Source organism: Scyliorhinus torazame, chromosome 5 (genome assembly GCF_047496885.1).
Source record: "Scyliorhinus torazame isolate Kashiwa2021f chromosome 5, sScyTor2.1, whole genome shotgun sequence".
NCBI lineage: Eukaryota > Metazoa > Chordata > Chondrichthyes > Carcharhiniformes > Scyliorhinidae > Scyliorhinus > Scyliorhinus torazame.
Genome location: NC_092711.1, coordinates 98,460,630 through 98,486,887, shown reverse-complemented (window position 1 = coordinate 98,486,887; position 26,258 = coordinate 98,460,630). Strand labels below are relative to the sequence as shown.

Sequence of the window (26,258 nt, the reverse complement as noted above, 5' to 3'; positions counted from 1 at the left end):
TGCCCTACTCCATCGAGGAAGTACGGACAGTAACCAGGGAATGCCAGGTTTGTGAGGAGTGCAAGGCGCACTTCTACCAGCTGGACCGTGCGCGCCTGGTGAAGCCTTCCCGCCCCTTTGAACGCCTCAGTGTGGATTTCAAAGGGCCCCTCCCCTCCACCTACCGTAACACGTACATTCTCAGTGTGGTCGATGAATACGCCAGATTCCCCTTCACCATCCCATGCCCGATATGACGTCTGCCACCGTCATAAAGGCCCTCAACACCATTTTTGCTCTGTTCGGTTTCCCCGCCTACATCCACAGTGATAGGGGATCCTCATTCATGAGTGATGAGCTGCGTCAGTTCCTGCTCAGCAGGGGTATTGCCTCCAGAAGGTCGACCAGCCACAACCCCCGGGGTAACGGCCAAGTAGAAAGGGAGAATGGGACGGTTTGGAGGGCCGTCCAGCTGGCCCTAGGGTCCAGGAACATCCCAGCCTCTCGTTGGCAGGAGGTCCTTCCTGAAGCACTACACTCCATCCGGTCACTACTGTGCACCGCCACAAATAACACACACCATGAACGTGTTTTTACCTTCCCCAGGAAGTCCACATCTGGGGTGTCGCTCCCGACTTGGCTCGCAGCTCCAGGACCGGTCCTGCTCCGTAGGCACATCCGACTCTACAAGGCGGACCCCTTGGTGGACAGGGTACACTTGCTCCACACCAACCCTCAGTATGCCTACGTGGAGTTCCCCGACGGCCGCCAAGATACTGTCTCCCTCAGGGACCTGGCACCATCAGGTTCCACCCCAGCACACTCCCCCGCCCATGCGCCTCCCTCCCCTCTCCCGGCGCTACCAACATTAACCCCACCAGACCCATCCCCCCCCCCCCCCCTGCCCACACAAGTGGATGAAGAAGATGTTGGCACGCTCCCGGGGTCATCCGACTACTGGCCAGCACCAGCACCGACATCGGCGCCACCGTTACGTCGCTCGCAGCGAATTGTCAAAGCACCGGATCAACTGAACCTCTGACGGCTCCGGACCGTTAAAATGGACATTTTTTTCCTTTCCCACTCATATTATAAGACACTGTACATAATTTGCAACGTTGTATATAGTTCCACACCACCCCGCCGGACTCATTTTTAAAGGGAGTGAATGTGGTGAACCACTGTGTACACCTGTATTAGGGGATGTAAGGTAGGACCTGCACTACTGGTTCGCCGGTAGCCACTGCCGACTGGCTCCGCCCACGAGGAGCTGTATAAATATGCGTGACCTCCATTGATCTGCCATTTTGCCAGCTGCAGTAGGAGGCCACACATCTGACTGCAAAAATGCCACAGTTGTATCCAATCTGAGTCTTTGTGCAATTGATCGCGCATCAAGTACAACAACAAATTATTTAATTACACCGATCACATTGGGGAAGTTAGCCTCAAATTTAACCCGGAATGGTCATTAAAAATTTCCCAGTCACTCTGATATCTGAAATCTTTATCCACGGACAGAACAGACAAACCATTTTACCTCCCAATGATATTCAGGTCCTGATGATCCGAGTAACTCAGTCAGACGATGATGTGATGTTTGGTTTGAAGTTCCCGTTAGTAAATCCTCCTCTTTCGAAAGGGGTTTCCAAAGGAATTTCACTCTCAGTCCAGGCGAGAAATTCACAATATTCTCTCTTCCGGCTTCCGGGTCCTGGACGGCCGCGCATGCGCCCTGTTGCACCTGAGAAAGATGGCGGCCGCGCAGGCGCCCTGTGGCATAGCACCCACAAAACAGATGACAGCCGTCAACTGGGGCCGATCAGAGAGAAAAACACCGATGCGGCCTCTCCATTCGGGACATACACCGAATTGTATCAAAAGTACCGGAACTAATATATCACCCTGAGGAACGTAAGGAAATAATGGCGGATAAGGCTACCCAGAATGCCGGGCGCGGATGAAAACGCCCTATGTTGGTCACAGGAGTCAGAACGCGCAGGCGTCAGAATGTCCCGCCTCCGGAAGTCGCCTTTCTGTGTGGAGCATGCGCGGTGCTGCTCCGGGCTGAGCGCAGCCGCAGTGAGAGTGAGTGCGGCTCCCAGAGGCTGAATGAGAGCCGCCGCGAGCGGGGACAATGGTGAGAATCCAAACCCCCCAATAAGACCCATTGGTTTTATTGTCAGTCTGCAGACAGGAGCTGGAGAACTGAACCCAGGCAGAGGAGAGGGAGGGAGAAAACTGGGAGTGGAGGAAAGAAATGGTGCAGATTGTGAGATGGGTTTGGATTTCAGCCCAGGGAGGAGGGAGAGTGTGTGGGACGGGGATTTACAGCTTTGGGGGAGCAAGAGAGGAAAAAATGTTCCAGAGAAACTAGAATTCGCTGTTCAGAATTTCTATCCTGGACTGACAGTGATGGCTTTTGCAAACTACTTTTACAGGATATTGGAAGTGGAGGATTGGCCACAGAAAACTCAAAACCAAACATCACATCGAGATCTGACAGCCACTCGATTCATCAGGAGTTGAATATCATCAGGCTTTGAAACTGGAAGGAGAAATGTTTGTCTCTTCCGTTTAAGGAAAAAAAATGTCAATGATCAGTGTGACTGGAAAAGCACCGAGACACACACAACACACACTCGAATGAGAGTGTTTCATTGCACTGACTGGAAAGAGCTTGAACTAGTTACACAGCCTGAAAGAAAATCACCATTCACAGCAGGGAAAAACTATACTCCTGTTGCGTGTGTCGACAAGGCTTTAAGCAGGAGAGACATAAAGACCCCTCACAATGGAGAAACCCTGGAAATGTGCAGACTGTGGGAGGGGTTTCAGTTACCATCACAACTGGAGGTTCATCGGCACAGTCACACTGGGGAGAGACTTTTCACCTGCTCCATTTGTGGGAGGGATTCACCCATTCATACAACCTTCACACACACCAGCGAGTTCACATTGAGGAGAGGCCATTCACCTGCCCTGTGTGTGGGAAGGGATTTGCTTGATCATCCCACATTGTGACACACCAACTTGTTCATACTGATAAGAGACCGTTTACATATCCTAACTGTGAAAAGAGTTTTAAATGTAAAAAGGATCTGCTGACACATCAACGTAGTCACACTGGGGAGAGACCGTTCACCTGCTTAGTGTGTGGGAAAGGATTCATTCAGTCATCCCACCTGCAGACACATCAACGTGTTCACTCTGATAACAAACATTTTAACTGTCCTGACTGAGAAGAGCTTTAACAAAAAGGATTTACCAACACACCAATATGCTCACACTGGGGAGAGACCATTCACCTGCTCTGTGTGTGGGAAAGGATTCAGCCATCCATATGCCCTACTGAACTACCAGAGAATTCACACCGGGGCGAAGCCATTCACCTGCTCTGATTGTGGGAAAGGATTCATTAATTCATCCAACCTTCTGATACACCAGCAACTTCATACAGGGGACAGACCGTTCACCTGCTCTGAATGTGGGAAGGGATTCACACGTTCATACAACCTTCTGACACATCAGCAGGTTCACAGTGAGCAGACCGTTCACCTGCTCAGTGTGTGGGAAGGGATTCACTCGTTCCTCCTACCTATTGAATCATCAGCGAGTTCACACTGGGGAGAGGCCATTCACCTGCTCCATGTGTGGGAAGGGATTCAGTCAGTCATCCAACCTGCTGACACACCAGAGAGTTCACAGTGGAGAGAGGCCATTCACTTGCTCCATATGTGGGAAGGAATTTTCTCATTTATCTTATATTCTGAAACATCATCGAGTTCACACTGGGGAGCGGCTATTCAACTGTAATGTCTGTGGAAAGGGAGTTTACTCACTCATCCCACCTGCTAACACATCAGCGAGTTCACAAGCGACTACAAGGTTTAGATTATACCATTATTGATGCTGTTAATTATGTCCAGGACTGAATAATGTTCACTCTGACTGTCTTAATCTGCTGATGAGGTTTATAAATGTGAAATAAATCAACTTTATTTGAAACGTTGTTGCAGATCTTTCACACCTGAGTGTTTAACATCACCTGTCTGGAGCTCAGAAAGGACAATCTGTGGAAGGATCATACGGCAGGAACAGAACTTCAGCCTGGACACAGTCCTTCAGGGTCACGCTGAGAGGGACAAACAACACTTTGGTCTTTCTCATCTCGTTTCACTGTCAGCAAAGCCCCCGTGTGGGTTATTCCTGAGGCGTGTAAGAAATGTGTCCCAACCGCTCTCTTCCATGTTTCAGAGCTCCTAGAACAGAAGCTCCTTCACAACTGTGTTCAGAGTCAAGAAGAACAATGGTGAATGCTGGAAATGTGCTGTCAGATCTGAGATTGGTGTAAAACTGTGATGTTCCTGATTGAATTTAAAGCAGCTGGTTTAAGTTTCCAGACTGAAAATGTGTTTGTGTGACAGTCACAATGAAATAATTGAATAGAAACCTACTTAACATAGATTGGTTGAAGTCTGCGTTAAAATAGCAGCTGTTAACTGCTGGGATAATTGGACAACAGTTTGATTCCCAGATAATGAAGGAGCTGCAGTGTGTATCCAAGAATTCCCAGTTTTGTTTATGTGTGCTTCCCACATTCTGTCTTTTTAAATAAACCTCAGCCCTGCGGGCCTTTAACAATCAGAAACATAACAGAGTAAGGGCAAAGCTGTGCCCGCCCCTTTAACTGGGAGCTGAACAGTGTCAGAACCCCGGATGTCCCTTTAAGAATAAGTGATGTGTTCAGCTGAAGATTCCTATTGGCTGCTTTCTGGGTGGTCTCCTTATTCTGATTATTCTCAGTGATCCTCAGGTATATGAACCTGCTCTCCTGTCTCTCACACACTGAACATCTCTGTTCTGTTTCAGATTCTGACTTAATCTCTCTCCGCTCTCACACTCACTCATTCCACAGACCTCCTACCTCTCTATCTTTCTCTCAGACACTCACTCCTTTAACATTTCTATTTCACAGAGCGCCTAAACTCACTTAATTTCTCTCTCTGAAGAAGCACAGAACACACTGAACCTCTCCTCCAACATCTCATTTATGGAGACTGAATCTTTTCTCTCTCTACCTCTCACTTTCTCTCTCTCTCTGATCGGCCCCGACTAACTTTACATCTCCAATTTTCTAATAACCCTCATTGAGGAAAATTTAATTTTGGATAATGTCCCCTCATTTCTCCCAGTAATATCCTCAGTCCATCTTCCTGTTCAGTTAATATGTTAAAAATCTAAATAACCTCATATTTTAATGTTTAAAATGGGAATGGAGGTGAATGTAATGCTGGGACTGGCAGCAATATGTGTGGGTGTTCTTGATACTGTCAGAGTGAGTTCACCCTCACAGACAGGAAGACTGTTCATGGTGATAACATGAAACTGACGCCTGCGTTTCATTCTCAGGTAACACAACTTCCTGTTTCTCTGCTGCCAGTTCCAAACCACACATCTCACTTCTGAGCAGAAAATAAATCCAGGGACCACAATCTGGTGAGAACATCTGTCAAGGCGGCCTGTATCTGTCCACAGAGTCAGGGCAGAGTCACACAGATCACATTGTGGTGACATTTACAAATGAGCCGGTTATTTCTATTCAGAGTCTCCATTCCCGGACAGCACCGGCTGTGTCTGTGGATCAGTCACTGAGTTCTTTCTGCTCTTTGTAGCTGGGAACTGATCACCTGCTCCCTTATATTTTATATTATTCTTTCTGTGTTACTTGTTTCCTCTATTTCTCAGCATTTATCTCTCGCCACCTCATCTTTCTGCTGTTTAAAATCTCAGTTTTGTCTCTCCTTTCTCTCTCTCTCTCGGTGTCTGTATGTTCCTATTTAATAGAGGTGTAGAATTTCATGAAGGGGTTGTAATAGATTAAAGAAAGAAAGAAGGAGAAAAACAGTAAATGTTGGAAAAACTCAGCAGTTCTGGCAGCATCGGTATTGAGAGAAAAAGAGTTAACATTTTGTGTCCCTGTGACTCAGAGCAGGAGAAACAGGAATTGTCCCTCTGAGATCAGGGAAGGTGAAGGGGAGATTTAATAGAGGTGTTTAAAATGAGGAAGGATTTGTGATAGTGTCGATGGGGAGAAACTGTTTCCCAAGAGCAGGAGGGTTTGTAACCAGAGGACACAGAGATTTAACATATTTGACAACAGAACCCAAGGGGGTGGTGAGGAGAATTGATTTTACACCGTGATGTGATGTAATGTGGAATTGACACTGACAGGCTGCTGGAAGCAGATTTACAGTAACTTTCAAAGGGAGTTGCACTTGTAGAGTGTAAATTGGCAGTGTTATCGTGAATCAGATGAATTCGACAGTTCACTCAGAATCTCTACAGTGCAAAAGGAGGCCATTCGGCCCATTGAGTTTACACTATGCCTAGGCACAATCCCCCATCCTATCCCTGTAACCCCACCTAACCCACACATTTTTGGACACTGAGGGGAAGTTGATCATGGCCAATCTACCTAAGCTGCAAATCTTTGAATGCTGGTAGGAAACCCATGCAGACACTGGGAGAAAGTGCAAACTCCACACAGACAGTGACCCAAGGCCAGAATTGAAACAGGGTCCATGGTGCCAAGAGGTAGCAATGATGCCCTTTGCGACAGTGTCAATTTCCTCTCATGATGTTTTAACATTTGATCTTTTCAATCACAATGTGTCTCAAAGAGAAGACTGAAACACTGGTTTTAGCTGTCATATATTTTTCCTGTGTGACTGTGCAAATCGAGAACCACTAGAATGATTTCAATTCCTCTACAGATCTCCCTCAGATACCAGAAATCTCTGGAGTTTCCCATTGCTTTCACCTTGGGTAGAACAGCTCTGAATCAGGTGGAGTCAGTCACACGTGCCTCTGTCATGGTGTTTCCATTTTATCACACACCTCCCAGTGACATTGACTATAACACAGAAACATCATATTATCATTGCTACCTTGCATCTTGCCCTCCTACTATTGTCTAATGATAACAGCGACGGAGTGACACACACCGGAATTGGAATAACAGGCAGGTTATTGTCTAATAATAATAGTGACAGAGTTATTATCTGGGACCCTGGATATGGGAAGCAACAGTGCTACCTACTGTGCTACCATGCCGCCCGAGATTGGCCCAGATAGGGTGATATTTCACAGGGTCGGTGCAGATTCGATGGGCCGAATGGCCTCCTTCAGCACTGTAGGGATTCAGCACTGTAGGGAGGAAACCCACGCACACACGGGGAGGATGTGCAGACTCCGCACAGACAGTGACCCAAGCCGGAATCGAACCTGGGACCCTGGAGCTGTGAAGCAATTATGCTATCCACAATGCTACCGTGCTGCCATATGTTCATATATGTTCACTCACACACTGCAGTCTGACTTATTATGGGGAGAGACACAGTGTTTGTTCCTGTCAAAGTGAGTGAATCCGTTGCTGTTTCTCCTCTGGGCCCATCTCCACTATTATTGTCTGATTGTCCCACTGAGACTCTCACTGTTATTATTGGACAATCAGCGAGTCAGCCTGAGCCTGTGGCCGCTCTCACCATCTGGAACCGTCACAATGCCCGGGTGATTGACGGCAGCACCGGACCAATAGGAAGAGGAGGGGCGGGACTGGAGGACGATTGGGAGCGCCTGATTCTCCAACTAATCGGAGTTAATGAGGGGCGGAGCCCGCTGTGATTGAAGCATGCGCAGTGTGGGTAATGGTGAAGGAGAAGGTTTATGCCGTCAGATGTGAAATTGGTAAGGGGCGTTTGACAATATGGAGGGAGCGAGAGGTCGCGGGAGTGCGCGGAAACGTTGTGTAAAGCTGTTGTAAGCCGCAAACCTCGGAAAAGTTACGGAAAACAGTTTGGATCGAGCGAGGCTGCAGCTCCTCATTTTAGGCTCGGGTTAACGGCCGCCATCTTTATTGGATGTGCATCAGGGCGCATGCGCGTTTGTTATCTTTGTCGGGGCGATGTTTCAATGAGTGGGAGGAGCTTGTTCCCCATTGTTCAGAATGGAGACAACTTGTCCATCAAACTGGATTAGTCTTTGAGTCCCAATGTCTTATTGATGATGCAAAGCGGTGGCAGAGATGGAAAGAAAAGGAAGCCAATCCTGCTCTCCAGATTTCACTGTCTGCGTGGGTTTCCTCCGGGTATTCGGGTATTTATAGAGTAAAATCTGAGATGAGGAGGGATTTCTTCACTCGTGGATGTGGTGAAGCTTTGGAATTCGCTACCCCAGAGGAATGTGGAGCCTCAGTGGTCAGGTATGTTCAAGACAAATGTTGATAGGTTTCTAGATATTGAGGGATATGGGGATCGTGTGGGAAAATGGTGCTCAGGTAGATCGGCCAAGGATCTCATTGAATGGTTGAGCAGACTCGGTGGGCCGAATGGCCTACTCTTGATCCTGTTATAATCTCTGTGTCCTGGTCAGGAAGCAGTGAGCTGAGCTTGGATCTGTCAATCAACATGAATCAGCACCTTCAGGAGAATTGAGAGGGTGAATATTAGATACAGCAGAGTGAGAATGGAGGGAGATTGTGTAGGATGGAGATTTACAGCTTTTGGAGAACGAGAGGGGAAATAATGTTCCAGAGGAACTAGAATTGTCAGTTCTGAGTTTCTATCTTGTACTAACAATAATTACTTTTGTAAATTGTTTTTAAAGGATATTGGAAGAGGCGAATTATAGACAGAAATCTTAACGTTTCAATATGCTAAACTCACTCGATTCCTTCTGATCTGAATATCATCGTGAGAAGGAGAAATGTTTGTGTCGATCTGTCGCTTCAAAAGATTTTAAACATTTATGTGACTGGAAAAGCACCGAGACCCACACAACACACACCCCAGTGAGAGTGTTCCAATGAACTGACTGTGGAAAGAGCTTTAACCAGTCACACAGCCTGGAAAAACATCACACCATTCACAGTGAGGTGAGACAGTGCACATGTTCTGTTTGTAGACGAGGCTTCCACTGATTGTCCAGCCTGGAGAGACACAAGGAGACCCAAAACATGGAGAAACCGTGGAAATGTGGGGACTGTGGGAAGGGATACAGAGCCCCATCTCAGCTGGAGATTCATCGCCGCATTCACACCGGAGAGAGGCCGTTCAGCTGCTCTCAGTGTGGGAAGGGATTCAGTCATTTATATGCCCTGCGGGCACACCAGCGAATTCATACTGGGGAGAGGCCATTCATCTGCTCTCAGTGTGGGAAGGGATTCACTCAGTTATCTCACCTGCAGGCACACCAGCGAGTTCACACTGGGGAGAAGCCATTCACCACCTCTGAATGTGGGAAGGGATTCATTGATTCATCCAGCCTGCAGAAACACCAGCGGGTTCACACTAGGGAGAGGCCATTCACCTGCTCTCCGTGTGGGAAGGGATTCACACAGTTATCCAGTCTGCAGACACACCAGCGGGTTCACACTGGGGAGAGGCCATTCACCTGCTCTCAGTGTGGGAAGGGATTCATTAATTCATCCACCCTGCAGACACACCAGCGAGTTCACACTGGAGAGAGGCCATTCACCTGCCCTGTGTGCGGGAAGGGATTCATTAATTCATCCAACCTGCAGGCACACCAGCGAGTTCAGACTGGAGAGAGGCCATTCACCTGCTCTCAGTGTGGGAAGGGATTCACTCGGTTATCTAACCTGCAGGCACACCAGCGAGTTCACACTGGAGAGAGGCCATTCATCTGCTCGCAGTGTGGGAAGGGATTCTCTCAGTTATCTCACTTGCAGGCACACCAGCGAGTTCACACTGGAGAGAGACCATTCACCTGTTCTCAGTGTGGGAAGGGATTCATTGATTCATCCAGCCTGCTGAGACATCAGCGAATCCACACTGGGGAGAAACCATTCACCTGCTCCCTCTGTGAGAAGAGATTCACATGTTTATACAACCTGCAGACACACCAGCGAATTCACACTGGGGAGAAGCCATTCACCTGCTCTTAGTGTGGGAAGGGATTACATAGAAACATAGAAAATGGGAGCAGGAAGAGGCCATTTGGCCCTTTGCGCCTGCCCCACCATTCATTCAGATCATGGCTTATCATCAATTCAGTAGCTTAATTCTGCTTCCCCTCCATATCCTTTGATCCCCTTCGCCCTAATTGCTATATCTAACTGCTTCTTGAAAACATACAATGTATTGGCCTCAACTATTTCCTGTGGTAACAAATTCCACAGGCTCTCTCCTCTCTGGTTGAAGAAATTACTCCTCATCTCTGTCCTAAATTGTTTACCCCGTATCCTCAGACTGCGCCCTCTGGTTCTGTACACTTCCACCCTCGGGAAAATCTTTCCTGCATCTACCCTGTCAAGTCCTGTTAGAATATTATAGGTTTCTATGAGATCCCCCATTCTAATGAACTCCAGCGAATACAATCCTAACTGATTCACTCTCTCATACGTCAGTAGCACCATCCCAGGAATCAGTGTGGTCACCCTTCGCTGCACTCCCTCTAGAGCAAGAACATCCTTCCATCAGATAAGGAGACCAAAACGGCACTCAATATTCCAGGTATTGGCCTCGCCAAGGCCCTGTATAATTATAGCAAGATAACCATGCTCCTGTACTCGAATCCGCTCGCAGTGAAGGCTAGCAAACCATTTGCCTTCTTTACCACCTGCTGAATTGCATGCTTACCTTCACTGACTGGTGTACAAGGACACCCAGGTCTTGTAGCACATTCCCCTCTCCTAATTTATGGCCATTCAGCTAATAGTCTGCCTTCTTGTTTTTGCTACCAAAGTGGACAACCTCGCATTTCTCCAAATTATACTGTATCTGCCATTCATTTGCCCACTCACTCAACTTGTCCAAATCACACTGAAGGATCTCTGCATCCTCCTCACAGCAAACCCTCCCACGCATCTTGGTGTAATTTGCAAATTTGGAGATATTGCATTTTGTTCCCTCATCTAAATCATTAATATATAGGGTGGCACAGTGCTGCCTCACGGCACCGAGGACCAGGGTTCAATCCTGCCACCAGGTCACTGTCCGTGTAGAGACAGGTTCTCCCCGTGTCTGCGTGTGTCTCACCCCCATAACCCAAAGATGTGCAGGGTAGGTGAATTGGGCATGCTAAATTGCTCCTTAATTTGAAAAAAAGAATTGGGTACTTTCAATTTTTAAAAAAAATTATTAATACATCTTGTGAATATCTGGGGTCCTAGCACCGACGCCTGAGGTACCCCGTCCTGCCTGCCAATTTGAAAAAGACCCATTAATTCCAACACTTTCTTTCCTGTCTGCCAACCAGTTTTCTATCCATCTCACTACACTACCCCTAATCCCATGTTCTTTAATTTTACGCACTAATCTCTTATGTGGGACTTTGTCAAACGCCTTCTGAAAGTCCAAATATACCACATCCACTGGCTCCCCCTCGTCAACTCTACCAGTTACACCGTTGAAGAACTCCAGCAGATTTGTCAAGCATGATTTCCCCTTCATAAATCCATGCTGACTCTGTCCGATCCTGCCACTGGTTTCTAAGTGCTTTGCTATAAAATCTTTGATAACGGATTCTCGAATTTCCCCACTGCCGAGGTCAGGCTTACTGATCGAGAATTCCTCAATTTTTCTCCACATTTCCCTTTTTAAACAGTGGAATTACATAAGCCACCCTCCAATCTGCAGGAACTGTTTCAGAGTCTATAGAATCTTGGAAGATGACCACCAATGCCTCCACTATTTCTAGAGCCACTTCCTTAACTACTTTGGGATGCAGATTATCAAGCCCTGGGGATTTACCAGCCTTCAATCCCATCAATTTCCCCAACATCATTTCTCTACTTATATTAATCTCCTTCAGCTCCTCCCTCTCACTAAATCCTGTGTTCCCCAACATTTCTGGCATAAGATTTGTGAAGACAGAACCAAATTATGTATTTGCCCAGCTGTAAGGAACCTACATTTGTCTTCACCAATCTTTTTCTCTTCATATACTTATAGAAACTTTTACAATCAGCCTAATTTCCTGTTTTATGCTATTCCTAACATCACCACTGCAGTTTGGGGGCCTCTTTACTAATTTATTTTCCCCTTGGTGTTTCTGAGCTCTATCCATACAGATTCTACATTGTCGGAGCTAATACCCTTCCTCACTATTGCATTAATTTCCTCTTTAAGCAGCACTGTCACTCCACTGCCTTTTCCTTTTTGTCTGTCCTTCCTAAATATATTAAATTCCCTTCCCGGGTCATCTTGCAGCCATGTCTCCATAATCCCGATTATCTCACACCCGTTCACATCTTTTTGCGCGATTCACTCGGTTATGCCGTCTGCAGTCACACCAGGGAGTTCATACTGGGGAGAGGCCGTTCACCTGCTCTCAATGTGCAAATCTCGGATTTTGTAATTCATCGCACTTCCTGAGACACCAAGTTCACAACTGATTACAGGGATTGGATTCTGCTGTTATTGTTTCTGGTCTCAATTACATCCAGGACTGCATTTTGTTCATTCTGTTGGAGGTGATAAGATGTTTCATTCTCTTTTCTGTTTGGAAACTGCAAAAATCACGCCACTTTGTCATGAAGATGGTCTAAGGTGGTTACACGGTTGTTTTGTTTAATTTATCTTGGTGCTTCTCGCAGGAGAAAACTATCAGGTTATGAGGGGCAAGTTGGCTGAGATGCACTGGGAAACTACATTAAATAGTATAGTGGGAGACAGGCAATCACTAATATTTAAGGAATTATTACAGATTTACACTGGCATCGGTTAGCTCAGTTGGCTGGTTTGTGCTGAGTGACACCAACAGCACAGGTTAAATTCCCATACCAGCTGAGGTTAGCCATGGTCTGTGTCAGTATTGATGCTCCACATGATCCTCCACCCACCCCTCTACATCTCCCCCATCAGCATCTCCTTCTATTCTTTCTCCCTCATGTAAGTATCTAGCTTTACGTACATATGTATTCATGCTGTTCACCTCAACCACTCGCTGTGGAGTGAGTTCCACATTCTCACCACTCGCTGGGTAAAGAGGTTTCTATTGAAATTCCTATTGGATGATTGAATCCCTTCAGAATCTGAAAGACTTCCAACAGGTCACCCATCAGTCTTCTCTTTTCCAGAAAAAGCAGCCCCAGCCTTTCCTGAGTGTTAAATGCTCTCAGTTCTGTACATTATGAATCTTTGTTGCACCTTATCCAGTGCCTCCATTTCCTTTTTCTAAATGGAGATCACCAATGTTGACAGAGCTCCCAGTGTAGTCGAACCATCGTTTGAAACAAGTTGAACATTTCCTCCTTGTTTTTCAATTCTGTCCCTCTGGAATGGAACCCAATATATGGGCCTCACACTTTAGGAAAGATGTGAAGTTCTTCGAGGGTGTAGAGGACATTTACGAGAATGACACCAGAGATGAGGGACTCCAGTTAGTTGGAGTGACTGGAGCAGCTGAATTTCTCTCCTGAGATCACAGCATCTGGAGGGTGGGGAATGGGGCCATTCAGCCCTTTGAGACCGTGTTGGCTCCCTGTGGAGGAAGCCAGTCTGTCCATTGCCCCGTTCTATCCCCGAATCCCTGTGGGTTTATTTCTCTCAGTACCTGTCCAATTTCCGATTGAAATCCTTCCGTCATCTCTACATCTCCTACCTCATAGGCAGCAGGTTCCAGGTCGTTACCACTCCCTTAACATGTACACAAGGCTCCCAGAGCACAGAGGAGCCTATTTGGCCCATTTTTCACATACCAGCTCTTTGTACAGTGACCCATTTAATCCCAGAGTTCGACTATTTTGTTTTCTTTTTCAGAATGCATCAATTTCCCTTTTGGAAGTTAGACCAATGAGACTCGACCACCATTTATAGACAGTGTATTCCAAATCACAACAACTCGCTGTGTTTTACAACAAATAATTGTGCATATGGTGTGTCTGGAGTTTCACAGAATATTCAAAATGGTGTCGACGTGATTATTACACAAAATTAAGACTCAATTTTTATCAATGATTTTGGTGAGGACACCAAGTGTAATATTTCCTAGTTTGTGGACAATTAGAACAAATGTACATTTCTATAAAACCTCTCACATCCCCTGGACCTCCTAAAGTGTTTTAAAGCCAATGGAGTTCCTTTGAAATGTATTCACTGTTGTAATGTAGGAAGCTGTAAGTACCATGTGTAATCACATTTAGTTTTTAAATTGTTATTTTCATAGTGTATTCACTGTCATTAGTAACAAGGTCAAGGAAACCCTTTTACATCTCTAACATGTGGTTTCCTGTAGGCATGTAACTTTTTCTATATTAACTATGTATAGATTTCATAGCAATAAACACTAATTAAATTAACGATTATTCTGTACTGAATATTGATTATCATTGATGAATTGGTGTATTAGGTAATTATATTGCAAAGACTAGATCTTTGTTTTTAAAAAAAACACCATCAACCAGAATGTTTCCAGAAACAGCAGAACTACCAGAATTTGTTTGAAAAAATTAATTACTTTATAATTGAGAATTTACAAGACATCATATTCTGCCAAGACTATGTGGGCTCAGCAGTGCTGTAATGGTATTGTTACTGGGCTAGTAATCCTGAGACCCAGTTTAATGCTCTGGGATCGAATCTGGCTATGACAGATATTGAAATTTAATAAAAGTCTCAAATTAAAAGTCTAATGATGACATTGTTGATTGTTGTAAAAACCCGTCTGATTCACTCATGCCCTTTAGGAAATCTGCTCTCCTTACGTGGTCTGGCCTGCACGTGACTCCAGATCCACAGCAATGTTGTGGTTGATTTGTAAGTGCCCTCTGAAATTGCCTCAAGACACGCAGTTCAAGGGCAATTGGAATGAGCAATAAATGCTGGCCCAGCCAGTGACCCCCACCTCCGATGAATGAATAATTTTTAAGACGACTGTACAATTTGAAGACGAGTAAGAAACTGTCTCTTTGATTGGATTTGATTTATTGTCACGTGTCCCAAGGTACAGCGAAAAATATTGTTCTGCGTACAGTCCAGAAAGATCATTCGATACATGAAAAAACCTCGGACATACAATAAAGACACAATGTAAATACATAGACACCGGGTGAAGCATAGGGAGTGTAGTACTACTCAGTAGAGAACCAGTGTATCTTGTATCAATCAAATATATTAATTAAAAATTACTGTATTAATTAGCTACCAGTCTGCCACAGATGATGAAATAAGCAGTGATCCGTAACTGAGTTACAATTAATGAAACAATAATTAATCAGTAGTTGTAGTAATAGTCTGAGTTTTATTTGTTGTAAAAATGTAAAAGCTTCATTGCTGTGTATATAAAGAATGTGCAATGGGGATAAATGTAACCGCAATAGAGAGACCTACCAACTCTGATTAGCCTCAACATTTGAAATTGTATGAATAAGGAATTGTACAGAATCGAGTAAAGGGATAGTATGAAACAGTTTGATTGTATTCCTGTCTGAGGTAATGAGAGAAGGTGGTGTCAGTAATTGGAGATCCAATTAAATTAAACTGGTGCCCAATTGACCAATGGTCATGTTACCACAGGCCCAACTCAGACATGAGGTAATGGTCACTTTGGGGATAAAAGTCGAGGTTCCGAAGGTTTTCCTTGCTGGCCAAGTACTGAAGACTCTCAAGGCCGAGTTCCAAGGAAATTACTGTCAAAGAAGGAGCCAGGGAGGGTTACACTTCTACAGACTGATCACCTGCTTGAAGTTGTAAACGTCAATGTCTTCAAATTGTTCAGTAAAGCTTTTCTTTAAAAAAACTTGTTTTTAAATTTACTGTCCAGAATTCTGCCTTTGCTTTAATTGGTTAAAGTCTTGTCTGAACCAAAGCAAATCTATAAATTGGGGATGTCTGAAATCAATTAAGGATCAGAAAGCATCAATCTTCAATTTAAAACTTGCACTTCTGTAGCACCTTTCACAACCACAGCATGTTCCAAAGTGCTTCTGAAGTGTCGTCACTGTTGTAGGAAATGCAGCAGCCAATTTTTACAAAGCAAGATGTCACACAGCAATGTGGCAATGAGCAGATGATCTGATTTTGGTGATGTTGATTTAAAAAAAAACATTTTATTAAGGTTTTTGTAATTTTATAATAATAAGTGACAACAGTAAACAATGCAAATCCGTGCATAAATCATCACCATCCCTAACAAGTCCCCCCTACCCTCAACAGAAAATAGCCTAACTACTCCCCTCCCCTTTTTTTGCCTCTGCTGAGAGTTAATTTTCTCTGAAGAAGTCGACAAACGGCTGCCACCTCCGGACGAATCCTAGCGTTGACACTCTTAGGGCAAACTTGATTCAAGACTGAGAAACCCAGCCATGTTGCTAACCCAGATCTCTGATTTTGGGGGCTTAGATCCCTCCACGCTAGGGAGGACCAAGATATCAGTCTCTCTCGCCCTCTGGACTCCCAACACTCCAAAATCCGCCACCTCGGGACTCGGCACCACCCGTGTTTTTAGTACCATGGACATGACATCTGCAAAACCCTGCCAGAATCCCCCAAGCTTAGGGCATGCCCAGAACATATTGATATGATTTGCTGGCCCCCCTGCAGACCTGTCCTCTACCCCAAAACATCTGCTCATCCGGGCCACCTTCATGTGTGCCCAGTGAACGGGGCAGCACAGTGGCTAGCATTGCTGCCTCACGGCGCTGAGGTCCCAGATTCGATCCCGGCTCTGGGTCGCTGTCCATGTGGCGTTTGCACATTCCCCCCACGTTTGTGTGGGTTTCGCCCCCACAACCCAAAGATGTGCAGGGTAGGTGGATTGGCCACGCTAAATTGCCCCTTAATAGGAAAAAATAAATTGGGTACTCTAAAATTAAAAAATAAAATGTGCCCCCAATGAATGACCTTAAATTGTATCAGGCTGAGCCTGGCACATGGTGAGGACGTATTGACTCTGCTCAAGGCATTCGCCCACAGATCTGCCTCTATCTCTCCCCATAGCTCCTCTATCTGAGTTACCTCTGACTCCATGAGTTCTTTGTAGATATCCGATACCTTTCCCTCTCCCACCCCCATTCTCGAAACTACCTTGTCCTGTATCCCCCGTGGTGGTAGGAGCGGAAAGGTTGAAACCTGCCTTCACAAAAAATTCCGTACCTGCAGATACCCAAATCCATTTCCTGCTGGCAATTCAAATTTCTCCTCTAAATCCTTCAGACAGGGGAAGCTCCCATCCTCTTGATCCCTGCCACCTCTGGAACTCCCCATCCAGCCTTCCCGGTACAAACCGATGGTTGTTACAAATCGGGGCCCAGACTGATGCACCCTCCACTCTCACGTGCTTCCTCCACTGCCCCCAGACTATCAGGGCCGTCACCACCACCCGGCTTGTGGAGTACCGGGCCGCCAAGAACGGCAGAGGTGACGTTATCAGACTTGAGTCCTTACACAATGCTACCTCACTCTCACACCGATTTCCCCCCCCCCCCCCCCCCCCCCCCACTACCCACTTCCTAACCATGGCTATATTTGCCACCCAGTAATAGTTGCTAACATTCGGCAGCGCCAACCCACCCTTCCCTCGACTACGCTCCAGCAACACTTGCTTCACTCGCGGGGTTTTATCCACCCACACAAAACCCAAAATCGCCTTGTTTACCGGTTTAAAAAAGGCCTTTGGGATAAAGAAGGGAAGGCACTGGAAAACAAACAGAAATCTCGGGAGAACCGTCATTTTCACTGTGTGCACCCTCCCCGAAAGTGACAGCGGGAGCATGTCCCACCTTCTAAAGTCCTCCTTCATTTCCTCTACTAGCCGGGTCAGATTTAACTTATGTAATGTCTCCCATTCCCGTGCCATCTGGATTCCCAAATAACGTAAGCTCCCCCCCGCCCAACCATTCTAAACGGCAGCTCTCCCAGTCTCCTCTCCGGCCCCCTCGTCTGGATCGCGAACATCTCGTTTTTCCCCATATTCAATTTATACCCTGAAAACCTACCGAATTCCCCTCGGATCCGCATAATCTCCCCCATCCCCCTAACGGGTCGGAAATATACAGGAGCGGGTCGTCAGCGTAAAGCGAGACCCTGTGTTCCCCTCCCCCACTGAACCAACACTTTCCAATTCCTAGATGCTCTTTAAAGCCATCGCCAATGGCTCTATGGCCACAGCAAACAACAGCGGGGAGAGGGGACACCATTGCCTCCTCCCTCGGTGCAACGTAAAATAACCCAACATCAGCTGATTCGTTCGTACGCTTGCTACTGGTGCCTGGTACAGCAGCCGATCCCAATCAATGAAGTCCTGCCCAAACCCGAACCTTCCTAACCTCCCACAAATATTTCCACTCCACCCGATCAAAGGCCTTCTCCGTGTCCATCGCAACTACCACCTCCATCAACCCACGCCCGCGCCCCCCCCCCCCCCCCCCCCCCCTCGGAGGGCATCATATAACGTTTAAGAGCCTGACATTGGCCGCATGTTGCCAGCGCTTTACAAACCCCGTCTGGTCTTCCCCGATCACCTCCGGAGGCCAATATTCTGGCCAACAGTTTGGCATCCACATTCAATAGGGAGATTGGCCTATATGACCCGCATAGCTCTGGGTCCTTCTCCCGCTTCAGGATGGAGGCCTGCGACATTGTTGGGGGAAGGGCACCCCGCTCCCTTGCCTCATTAAATGCCCTCACCAGCAGCAGGCCCAGCATCTCAGAGAACGTCTTATAAAATTCCACTGGGTAGCCGTCCGGTCCCGGGGCCTTACCCGATGACTGGCCTCCAGCCCCTCCACTATTTCTTCAATTCCAATTGGGGCTTCCAACCCCCTCCACCAGTCTTTCCTCCAACTTCGGGAACTTCAACTCACCCAGGAACTGCCTCATCCCCTCTACCCCAGTTGGGAATTCCGGCTCATATAGCCTGCTATAAAACTCCTTAAACACCCCGTTCACCCCTGCTGGGTCCAAGACCGCGTTCCCATCTCTGTCCTTCACTCTTCCTATCTCCCTGGCCACCTCCCTTTTCCTCAGCTCATGCGCTAGCATCGTACTGGCCTTCTCACCATACTCATATACCACCCCCCTCATGTTGCTCCACTGCCTTCCCTGTAGATAACGGCCCAAACTCCATCTGCAGCCTCTGCCGCTCCTTCAATAACCCCATGTCCGGGGCCTCCGAATATCTCCTGTCCACCTGGAGTATTTCCCCAACCAACCTATCCATCTCTGCTCGCTCCACTTTCTCCCTCTGAGCCCATATCAAGATTAACTCCACCCGAACCACTGCCTTCAGCGCTTCCCAAACCGTTGCTGCCGAGACTTCCCCAGTGTCATTTATTTCCAAATAGTTCTGGATGGACTCCCTCACCCGCCCGCACACCCCCTCATCTGCTAACAGTCCCACATCCAACCTCCATTGCGGGCGCTGCCTTCTCTCCTTGCTCACCCGTAAATCCACCCAATGTGGGGCATGGTCCAATAGAGCAATCGCCGAATATTCGGTATCAACCACCCCCGCCAGTAGAACCCTGCTCAGAATTTTTTTTTTTTATCCGGGAGCATGCTTTGTGCACATGAGAGAGAAAAGAAAACTCCTTCACTCTTGGCCGTCTGAACCTCCATGGGTTTACCTCCCCCCCCCCCCCCCAACCCCCGCATCTACTCCATGAACCCCTTTAGTTCCTTCGCTACTGCTGGCACCCTCCCTGTCCATGACCTCGACCGGTCCAACCTTGGGTCAATGACCATATTTAAGTCTCCCCATGACCAGCTTATGCGACTCTCAGTCCGGGATCTGACCTAACACCCCCCTCATGAATTCCACATCGTCCCTGTTTGGTGCATATATATTCACAAGTACCACCAGCATCCCCTCAAGCTTCCCACTCACCAGGATGTACCTGGCCCCCACGTCCACCACTATTCTCCCTGCCTCAAATGCCACCCGTTTGTTGATCAGGATGGCGACCCCCCTGGTCTTAGAGTCCAGCCCTGAATGAAATACTTGGCCGTCCCATCCCTTCCTCAATCTAACGTTCCATGTGATCAGCCTAGTCGGGAGGCCCACCTAACTATCCTGGTAACCCCCGCCCATGGTGCCAGACATCCTATCCCCTCCCCCCCTCCACTCAAACATACATATTCAAAACATCACAGTGCCCAAAAAAGTCGAAAAAATCCCTCCACCCACTGAAACAAAGTTAACTTACAAATCTGAGCAACGGCCTAAAAACGTTACAGAGAGCACTGCATATGCAGATAAAAACTAAGAACACTTAAACAGAATCGATACCGCAATACCCTCCCCCGAGGTTCAATGTCATAGATTATCATAGATTATCATAGAATTTACAGTGCGGAAGGAGGCCATTCGGCCCATCGAGTCTGCACCGGCTCTTGGAAAGAGCACCTACCCAAGGTCAACACCTCCACCCTATCCCCATAACCCAGTAACCCCACCCAACACTAAGGGCAATTTTGGACACTAAGGACAATTTGTCATGACCAATCCACCTAACCAGCACATCTTTGGACTGTGGGAGGAAACCGGAGCACCCGGAGGAAACCCACGCATACACGGGGAGGATGTGCAGACTCCGCACAGACAGTGACCCAAGCCGGAATCAAACCTGGAACCCTGGAGCTGTGAAGCAATTGTGCTATCCACAATGCTACCGTGCTGTCCACCCCATGTCCTCAAACCCCTGCCAGCCTTTTGTCTTTGATAAAGTCCATCGCTTCGTCTGGCGATTCAAAGTAAAAGTTCCTGGCCCTCAGTGGTGACCAGTGCCACCAAACTGGGATCCTGCGCCTCCGCCATGCTTTCCCGTGCTGCAGGTTCTACAGTCACCTTCGCTGCTCAACTAATTCTTCTTATACGACCACTTCTGGTCCATGGCTCCATATACCAGTGGGGGATTTCTCCTCACTGTCTCACTCTCCACTGATGTTTCTAATACAATTCCGAAAAAAATTGGGAGAAAAGTCCAAAAGGTCCGTCACGAGCGGGAGTTACCAAATTCGCGACCTCCGACTCCATGGCCGCCACCAGAAGTCAAAAGGATGAAATTTAGAGACAGTTTGGTCTGGTGGGATCGTGGAAGGGAGGGAAGCAGCAGAGGCAACTGATCGGATTTACTCGGATTTTTTAAAATTTAAAGTACCCAATTATCTTTTCCAATTAAGGGGCAATTTAGTGTGGCCAATCCACCTAACCTGCACATCTTTGGATTGTGGGGGCGAAACACACGCAGACACGGGGAGAATGTGCAAACTCCACACGGACAGTGACCCAGAGCTGGGATCGAACCTGGGACCTCAGCGCCGTGGGGCAGCTGTGCTAAGCACTAGGCCACCGTGCTGCCCAGCGCTCCTCACAATTCTTGTTGGTGAGGATGGAAGAGAATGTGAGAGCGAGAGTACTTCAAAAGGAACTAACTTGTGTCAGAGATATTAAAAAGTTTCAACACTGCACATTTAACATAAATCTAATTTATTTGACTTTTAACAAGAATGTTAGCCTCTGTAAATGGGCTGGAGTTTGTTATCAGCAGAAAGAGACCCAAATGAACATGGTTCAGTCCTGAATGTGAGTAACAGCAAAATCCAATCACTGTGGTTACTTGTGGCCTCGTTGGTGACTCAGCAGGTGGGATGAAGTGGTGAATCCCTTTCCACACTTGATGCAGACGAATGGCCTCTCCCCAGTATAAATTTGCTGGTGACTGTGCAGGTGGGATGACCGTGTGAATTCTTTCCCACACTTGGCACAGATGAATGGTCTCTCCTCAGTGTGAATTCGCTGGTGCTTCCGCAGGGCGGATAACTCAGTGAATCCCTTCCCACACTTGGTGCAGATGAATGGCCTCTCCCCAGTGTGAATTCGCCGGTGCCTCTGCAGGTGGGATGACCGCGTGAATCCTTTCCCACACTTGGAGCAGGTGAACGGTCTCCCCCCCAGTATGAACACGCTGGTGGTTCTGCAGTGCGGATGAGTGAATGAATCCTTTTCCACACATGGTGCAAACAAATGGCCTCTCTCCAGTGTGAATTCGCTGGTGGTTCTGCAGGTCAAATGATCGAGTGAATCCCTTCGCACACTTGGAGCAGGTGAATGGCCTCTCCCCAGTGTGAATTCACTGATGTTCAGTGAGGTAATATGCTCGACTGAATCCAGTCCCACACTGTGTGCACCTGAACGGTCTCTCATCAGTGTGAACACGTTGATGGCGAATCTGACACCCAGAATCTTTATAGCACTTCCCACAGTCTGGACAATGAAACGGTCTCTCATCAGTGTGAACTTTTTGGTGTCTCAGCAGGTGGGCTGAAACAGTAAATACTTTCCCACACTCTGAGCAGGTGAATGGTCTCTCCCTGGAGTGAACTCGCTGGTGGTTCTGCAGGGCCGCTGACCGAATAAATCCTATCCCACACTTGGAGCAGGTGAATGGTCTCTCTCCAGTGTTTCTGCGTCAATGAGTTTCCAGGTAGGATGGGTAAGTGAATCCTTTCCCACAGTCCGCACATTTCCAAGGTTTCTCCTCAGTGTGACTGCATTTGTGGCTTGTGAGGCCTGATGTTTGACTGAATCCTCTTCCACACACACAACACGTGTACGGTTTCTCCCCACTGTGAACGATGCTTTTTCCTTCCATGTTCAAAGTACGTTGATATTCAGGATATGATAAATTGAGGACTCTGTCCGATCCTGATGTGATGCTTGGTTTGAGTTTCCGGACTTTGAAGCCTCTCCTTTGAACACCTTGTGAAACGGATTTAAAACAGAAAATAGGGATGGAGAGAACACCCACAAAAACACAAAGTTTGTATGCAAAAGGTACAGGAGATATGAGATTATGTTTTTCTACAGCGAGCAGCAATGACCTGAAACTCGCTGCCTATGAGGGTGTTTGAATAATTTGATTTCAAAAGGAAATTGGATCGAAATATTTTAAAAATAAATTTAAAGTACCCAATTCTTTTTTTCCCCAATTAAGGGGCAATTTCGCGTGGCCAATCCACCTACCCTGCACATCTTTGGGTTGTGGGGGTGAGACCCTCACAGACACGGGGAGAATGTGCAAACTCCACAGGGACGTTGACTCTGGGCTGGGATCGAAGCTGGGAAGCCCAGTGCTGTGAGGCAGCAGTGCTAACCACTGTGCCACCATGCAGCCCATGGAAATTGGATAGACATTTGAGGGAAATAAACCTGCGAGGATACAGGGAGTAGGAGAATGGGTCTGACTGGATTGCTCCAGAGAGCTAGCATCGACTCAATGGGCTGAATGCCATTCTCTGCGCCATCATGTCTCTGACTCTTTTGTGTAATCTAGTTTTGTAATTTAACCCCAGGGGGGGTTCAGATATCACTCCGGTAAATCTGTGCTACACTCCCTCCAAGGCCATTCTATCCTTCCTCAGGTTTGTTGCCCAGAACTGAACACAGTTTTCCCGATTTGGTCTAACCAGGGTTTGTGATTCTCAGGGCATTTCCAGTCACACTGAGACCTGAAATCTCCCCTCACAGACAGAACAGACAAACCTTTTATCTGCCACACGCAGATGCTGCTGATATGGGCAGCACGGTAGCATTGTGGACAGCACAATTGCTTCACAGCTCCAGGGTCCCAGGTTCAATTCCGGCTTGGGTCACTGTCTGTGTGAAGTCTACACATCCTCCTAGTGTGTGCGTGGGTTTCCTCCGGGTGCTCCGGTTTCTTCCCACAGTCCAAAGATGTGCAGGTTAGGTGGATTGGCTATGCTAAATTGCCCTTAGTGTCCAAAATTCCCATTAGTGGTGGGTGGGGTTACTGGGTTATGGGGATGGGGTGGGCTTGGGTAGGGAGCTCTTTCCAAGAGCCGGTGCAGTCTTGATGGGTCGAATGGCCTCCTTCTGCACTGTAAATTCTATGGTAAGACACACTGCCTTCCTCGGCCAATTGGGAAGCAAAAGGACTCATTCCCTTACAGGACAGTGTTTGACTGTCAGACAATCAACCTTTATCCCATTTTCAATATTTTTATATCCGCTTAAGAGAAATGTTCAAAACAATCTTTTTGACTGTCATAATGATTTTCCAGAGACCCAGGTGTGAATCTCATCAACGCAGAAGGTAAAATTTGAATTCACTGAAAGTCTAGTCGGCAGGGAGCGGGGTTGGTGCGAATCCGGGGAGGAGCAGCTTCGGGACAGTCAGTATAAATAACTGACCTCGGGGATTCACGGCCTAGTCGGCAGGGAGCGGGGTTGGTGCGAATCCGGAGAGGAGGAGCTTCGGGACAGTCAGTATAAATAACTTACCTCGGGGATTCACGGCCTAGTCGGCAGGGAGCGGGGTTGGTGCGAATCCGGGGAGGAGGAGCTCCGGGACAGTCAGTATAAATAACTTACCTCGGGACCGGGAGAGTGGAGAATATTCAGTGTTCCACACTCGGTATTCTAAACCCTGACCTCTCACCAGACACCTCACAATGGCCGGGCAACGATTGAAGGCAGCACCGGACCAATAGGAGGAGAGGGGGCGGGTCCGGAGGACCGGTCGGGAGTAACTGGTCCTCCAACGAATCAGCGTGAATAAGGAGGCGGCACTGGGCTGAGTGAAGCATGCGCAGTGTGATTAATGGCGACGCAGGAAAACGTTCGTTCTCGGATCCACAATCATGAAGGTGGGAATGGCGGGACGGAGGGAGAGATGAATCAGTCGGTTCGTTAGACACGCTTCGTGAACATGTTATTTACATCGACAATCCGGAAAAATAACCTACCGGTGCCTGGGGATCTGAGCGGAGGCCGCAGCTTTGTTACAGCCGAGACTATGCAGCCGCCATCTTTATTTGGTACTGAGAGAGGTGCGCATGCGCACCCACCATCTTTATCGGGGCACGAGCAGCAGAGCGCAGGCTTGGTCGCCATCATTGTTGGGGGCAACGTTTTTCCATGACAGAATGTCCAGCAAACTGCTTCACTCTGAGTTACAAATTCCTATTTATGGGGCAGAATATTTGTCCAGGGCAGTGACAATAATTCGAATTTATATTATGACATGAACAGAATAAAACTTTTAAGACTTTCATTTAAACATTACAAAATGACAAAATTGACACTGAGCCACATGAGGATATATTAGCTTTTAAAGAGAATCTTAATGGAGGGAAGTGAGTCGGAGAGTTTTAAGGAGGAAATTCCAGAAATTGAGGCCTTGGCAATGGTGGAGAGATTAAAATCAGGAATTCTCAAGTGGCTGGAATTAAATGAGTGCAGAGATCTCAAAGGGATGTGAGAGGGGGGAAGGGGCTGCAAAGCACATGTGCGGCCATCCCAATAACATAAGAATAAGATTATCAGAATTAGGAGCAGGAAGAGGCTGCTCTGCCATTTAATAAACTCGTGGCTCATTTGATCATTGTCTTAACTCCATTTTCCTTCAGACAACCAACATCCCTAACTTTTTACTCCTCAGTCGGTAAAACAGCCTTGAATAAATTCAATGGCCCCGCCTCCACTGCTCACTAGGGAGAGAGTGCCACTGGCTACTGGCCCTCTTGAGAGAAGCTATTTCTTCTCATCTCTGTCTTAGACACTCATTTTTAAACTGGCCTTGTAGTTCGAGATTCCCTGTTGAGGAGAAACATCCTTCCAGCACCTGTCAAGTACTCTCAGAATCATTTCTGCTCCTTTAAGATTACCTCTTATTTATTGGCAGCATGGTAGCACAGCTCCAGGGTCCCAGGTGTGGGTCACTGTGCAGAGTCTGCATGTTCTCCCCATGTCTGCGTGGGTTTCCTCCGTGTGCTCTGATTTCCTCCCACAGTCCAAAGATGTGGATTGGCCATGATAAATTGCACTTAGTATCCAAAAAGGTTGGGTGAGGTTGTGGGGATAGGGTGCAGGTGTGGGCTTAAGTGGGGTGCTCTTTCCAAGGGCCGGTGCAGACTCAATGGGCCGAATGGCCTCCTTCTGCATTGTAAATTTTATGATCTAAAATCCAGTCAGTATACACGCACCCTGTGCAACCTTTCCTCATAAAACAAACCCCTTCATGCCAGTAATCAGCTGAGTGAACCATGTCTGAACTGCTTCCAATGTAAGTATATCCCATCTTAAGTAATCCTACGCCAGGAAATGGGGAGAGTGTGTTAGGAATTTATATCATGGACTTTGGAAACTACTTTTACAGGGAGCTAGAACGGGAGGATTTACACACAACAATCTGAGAGAAAGAAAAAATGGTAATCTCTGACGACAATTGACACGTGACTCTTGTAATCTCATTTTACAGGGAGTTAGAAAATTGGAAGACTGTGATTTTTCACTGA

At 47.2% G+C, this 26,258-nt stretch overlaps 2 protein-coding genes, 2 long non-coding RNA genes and 1 pseudogene across 6 annotated transcripts in view; 2 read left to right on the top strand and 3 right to left on the bottom strand.

Moving 5' to 3' along the window:
* The window catches only part of LOC140417814 (uncharacterized), a 150,236-nt gene that overhangs the window by 14,997 nt on the left and 108,981 nt on the right, over positions 1 to 26,258 (bottom strand). The window lies entirely within an intron of this gene.
* LOC140421537 (uncharacterized) lies at positions 2,027 to 4,635 on the top strand. Of its 2 annotated transcripts, none has more exons than XR_011946890.1 (2): positions 2,027 to 2,119; positions 3,999 to 4,635. It is a non-coding gene; the product is annotated as an uncharacterized lncRNA (long non-coding RNA). The 2 variants fall into 2 exon arrangements; XR_011946891.1 differs by having other exon boundaries at positions 2,051 to 2,119; positions 2,421 to 4,635.
* On the top strand, positions 7,651 to 14,320 carry LOC140421520 (uncharacterized). Of its 2 annotated transcripts, none has more exons than XM_072506308.1 (2): positions 7,651 to 7,728; positions 8,647 to 14,320. In XM_072506308.1, the coding sequence occupies exon 2, from the start codon at positions 8,996 to 8,998 to the stop codon at positions 9,944 to 9,946; it is 951 nt and encodes a 316-aa protein (XP_072362409.1). In that variant the 5' UTR covers positions 7,651 to 7,728; positions 8,647 to 8,995; the 3' UTR covers positions 9,947 to 14,320. The 2 variants fall into 2 exon arrangements, with proteins under 2 accessions (XP_072362409.1, XP_072362410.1); XM_072506309.1 differs by lacking the exon at positions 7,651 to 7,728 and adding an exon at positions 7,753 to 8,242.
* LOC140421542 (uncharacterized) lies at positions 14,911 to 24,788 on the bottom strand. Its single transcript, XR_011946896.1, has 2 exons — positions 24,708 to 24,788; positions 14,911 to 16,016 (listed from the first exon to the last, which is right to left on the bottom strand). It is a non-coding gene; the product is annotated as an uncharacterized lncRNA (long non-coding RNA).
* LOC140421517 (uncharacterized) lies at positions 21,413 to 24,320 on the bottom strand (annotated as a pseudogene).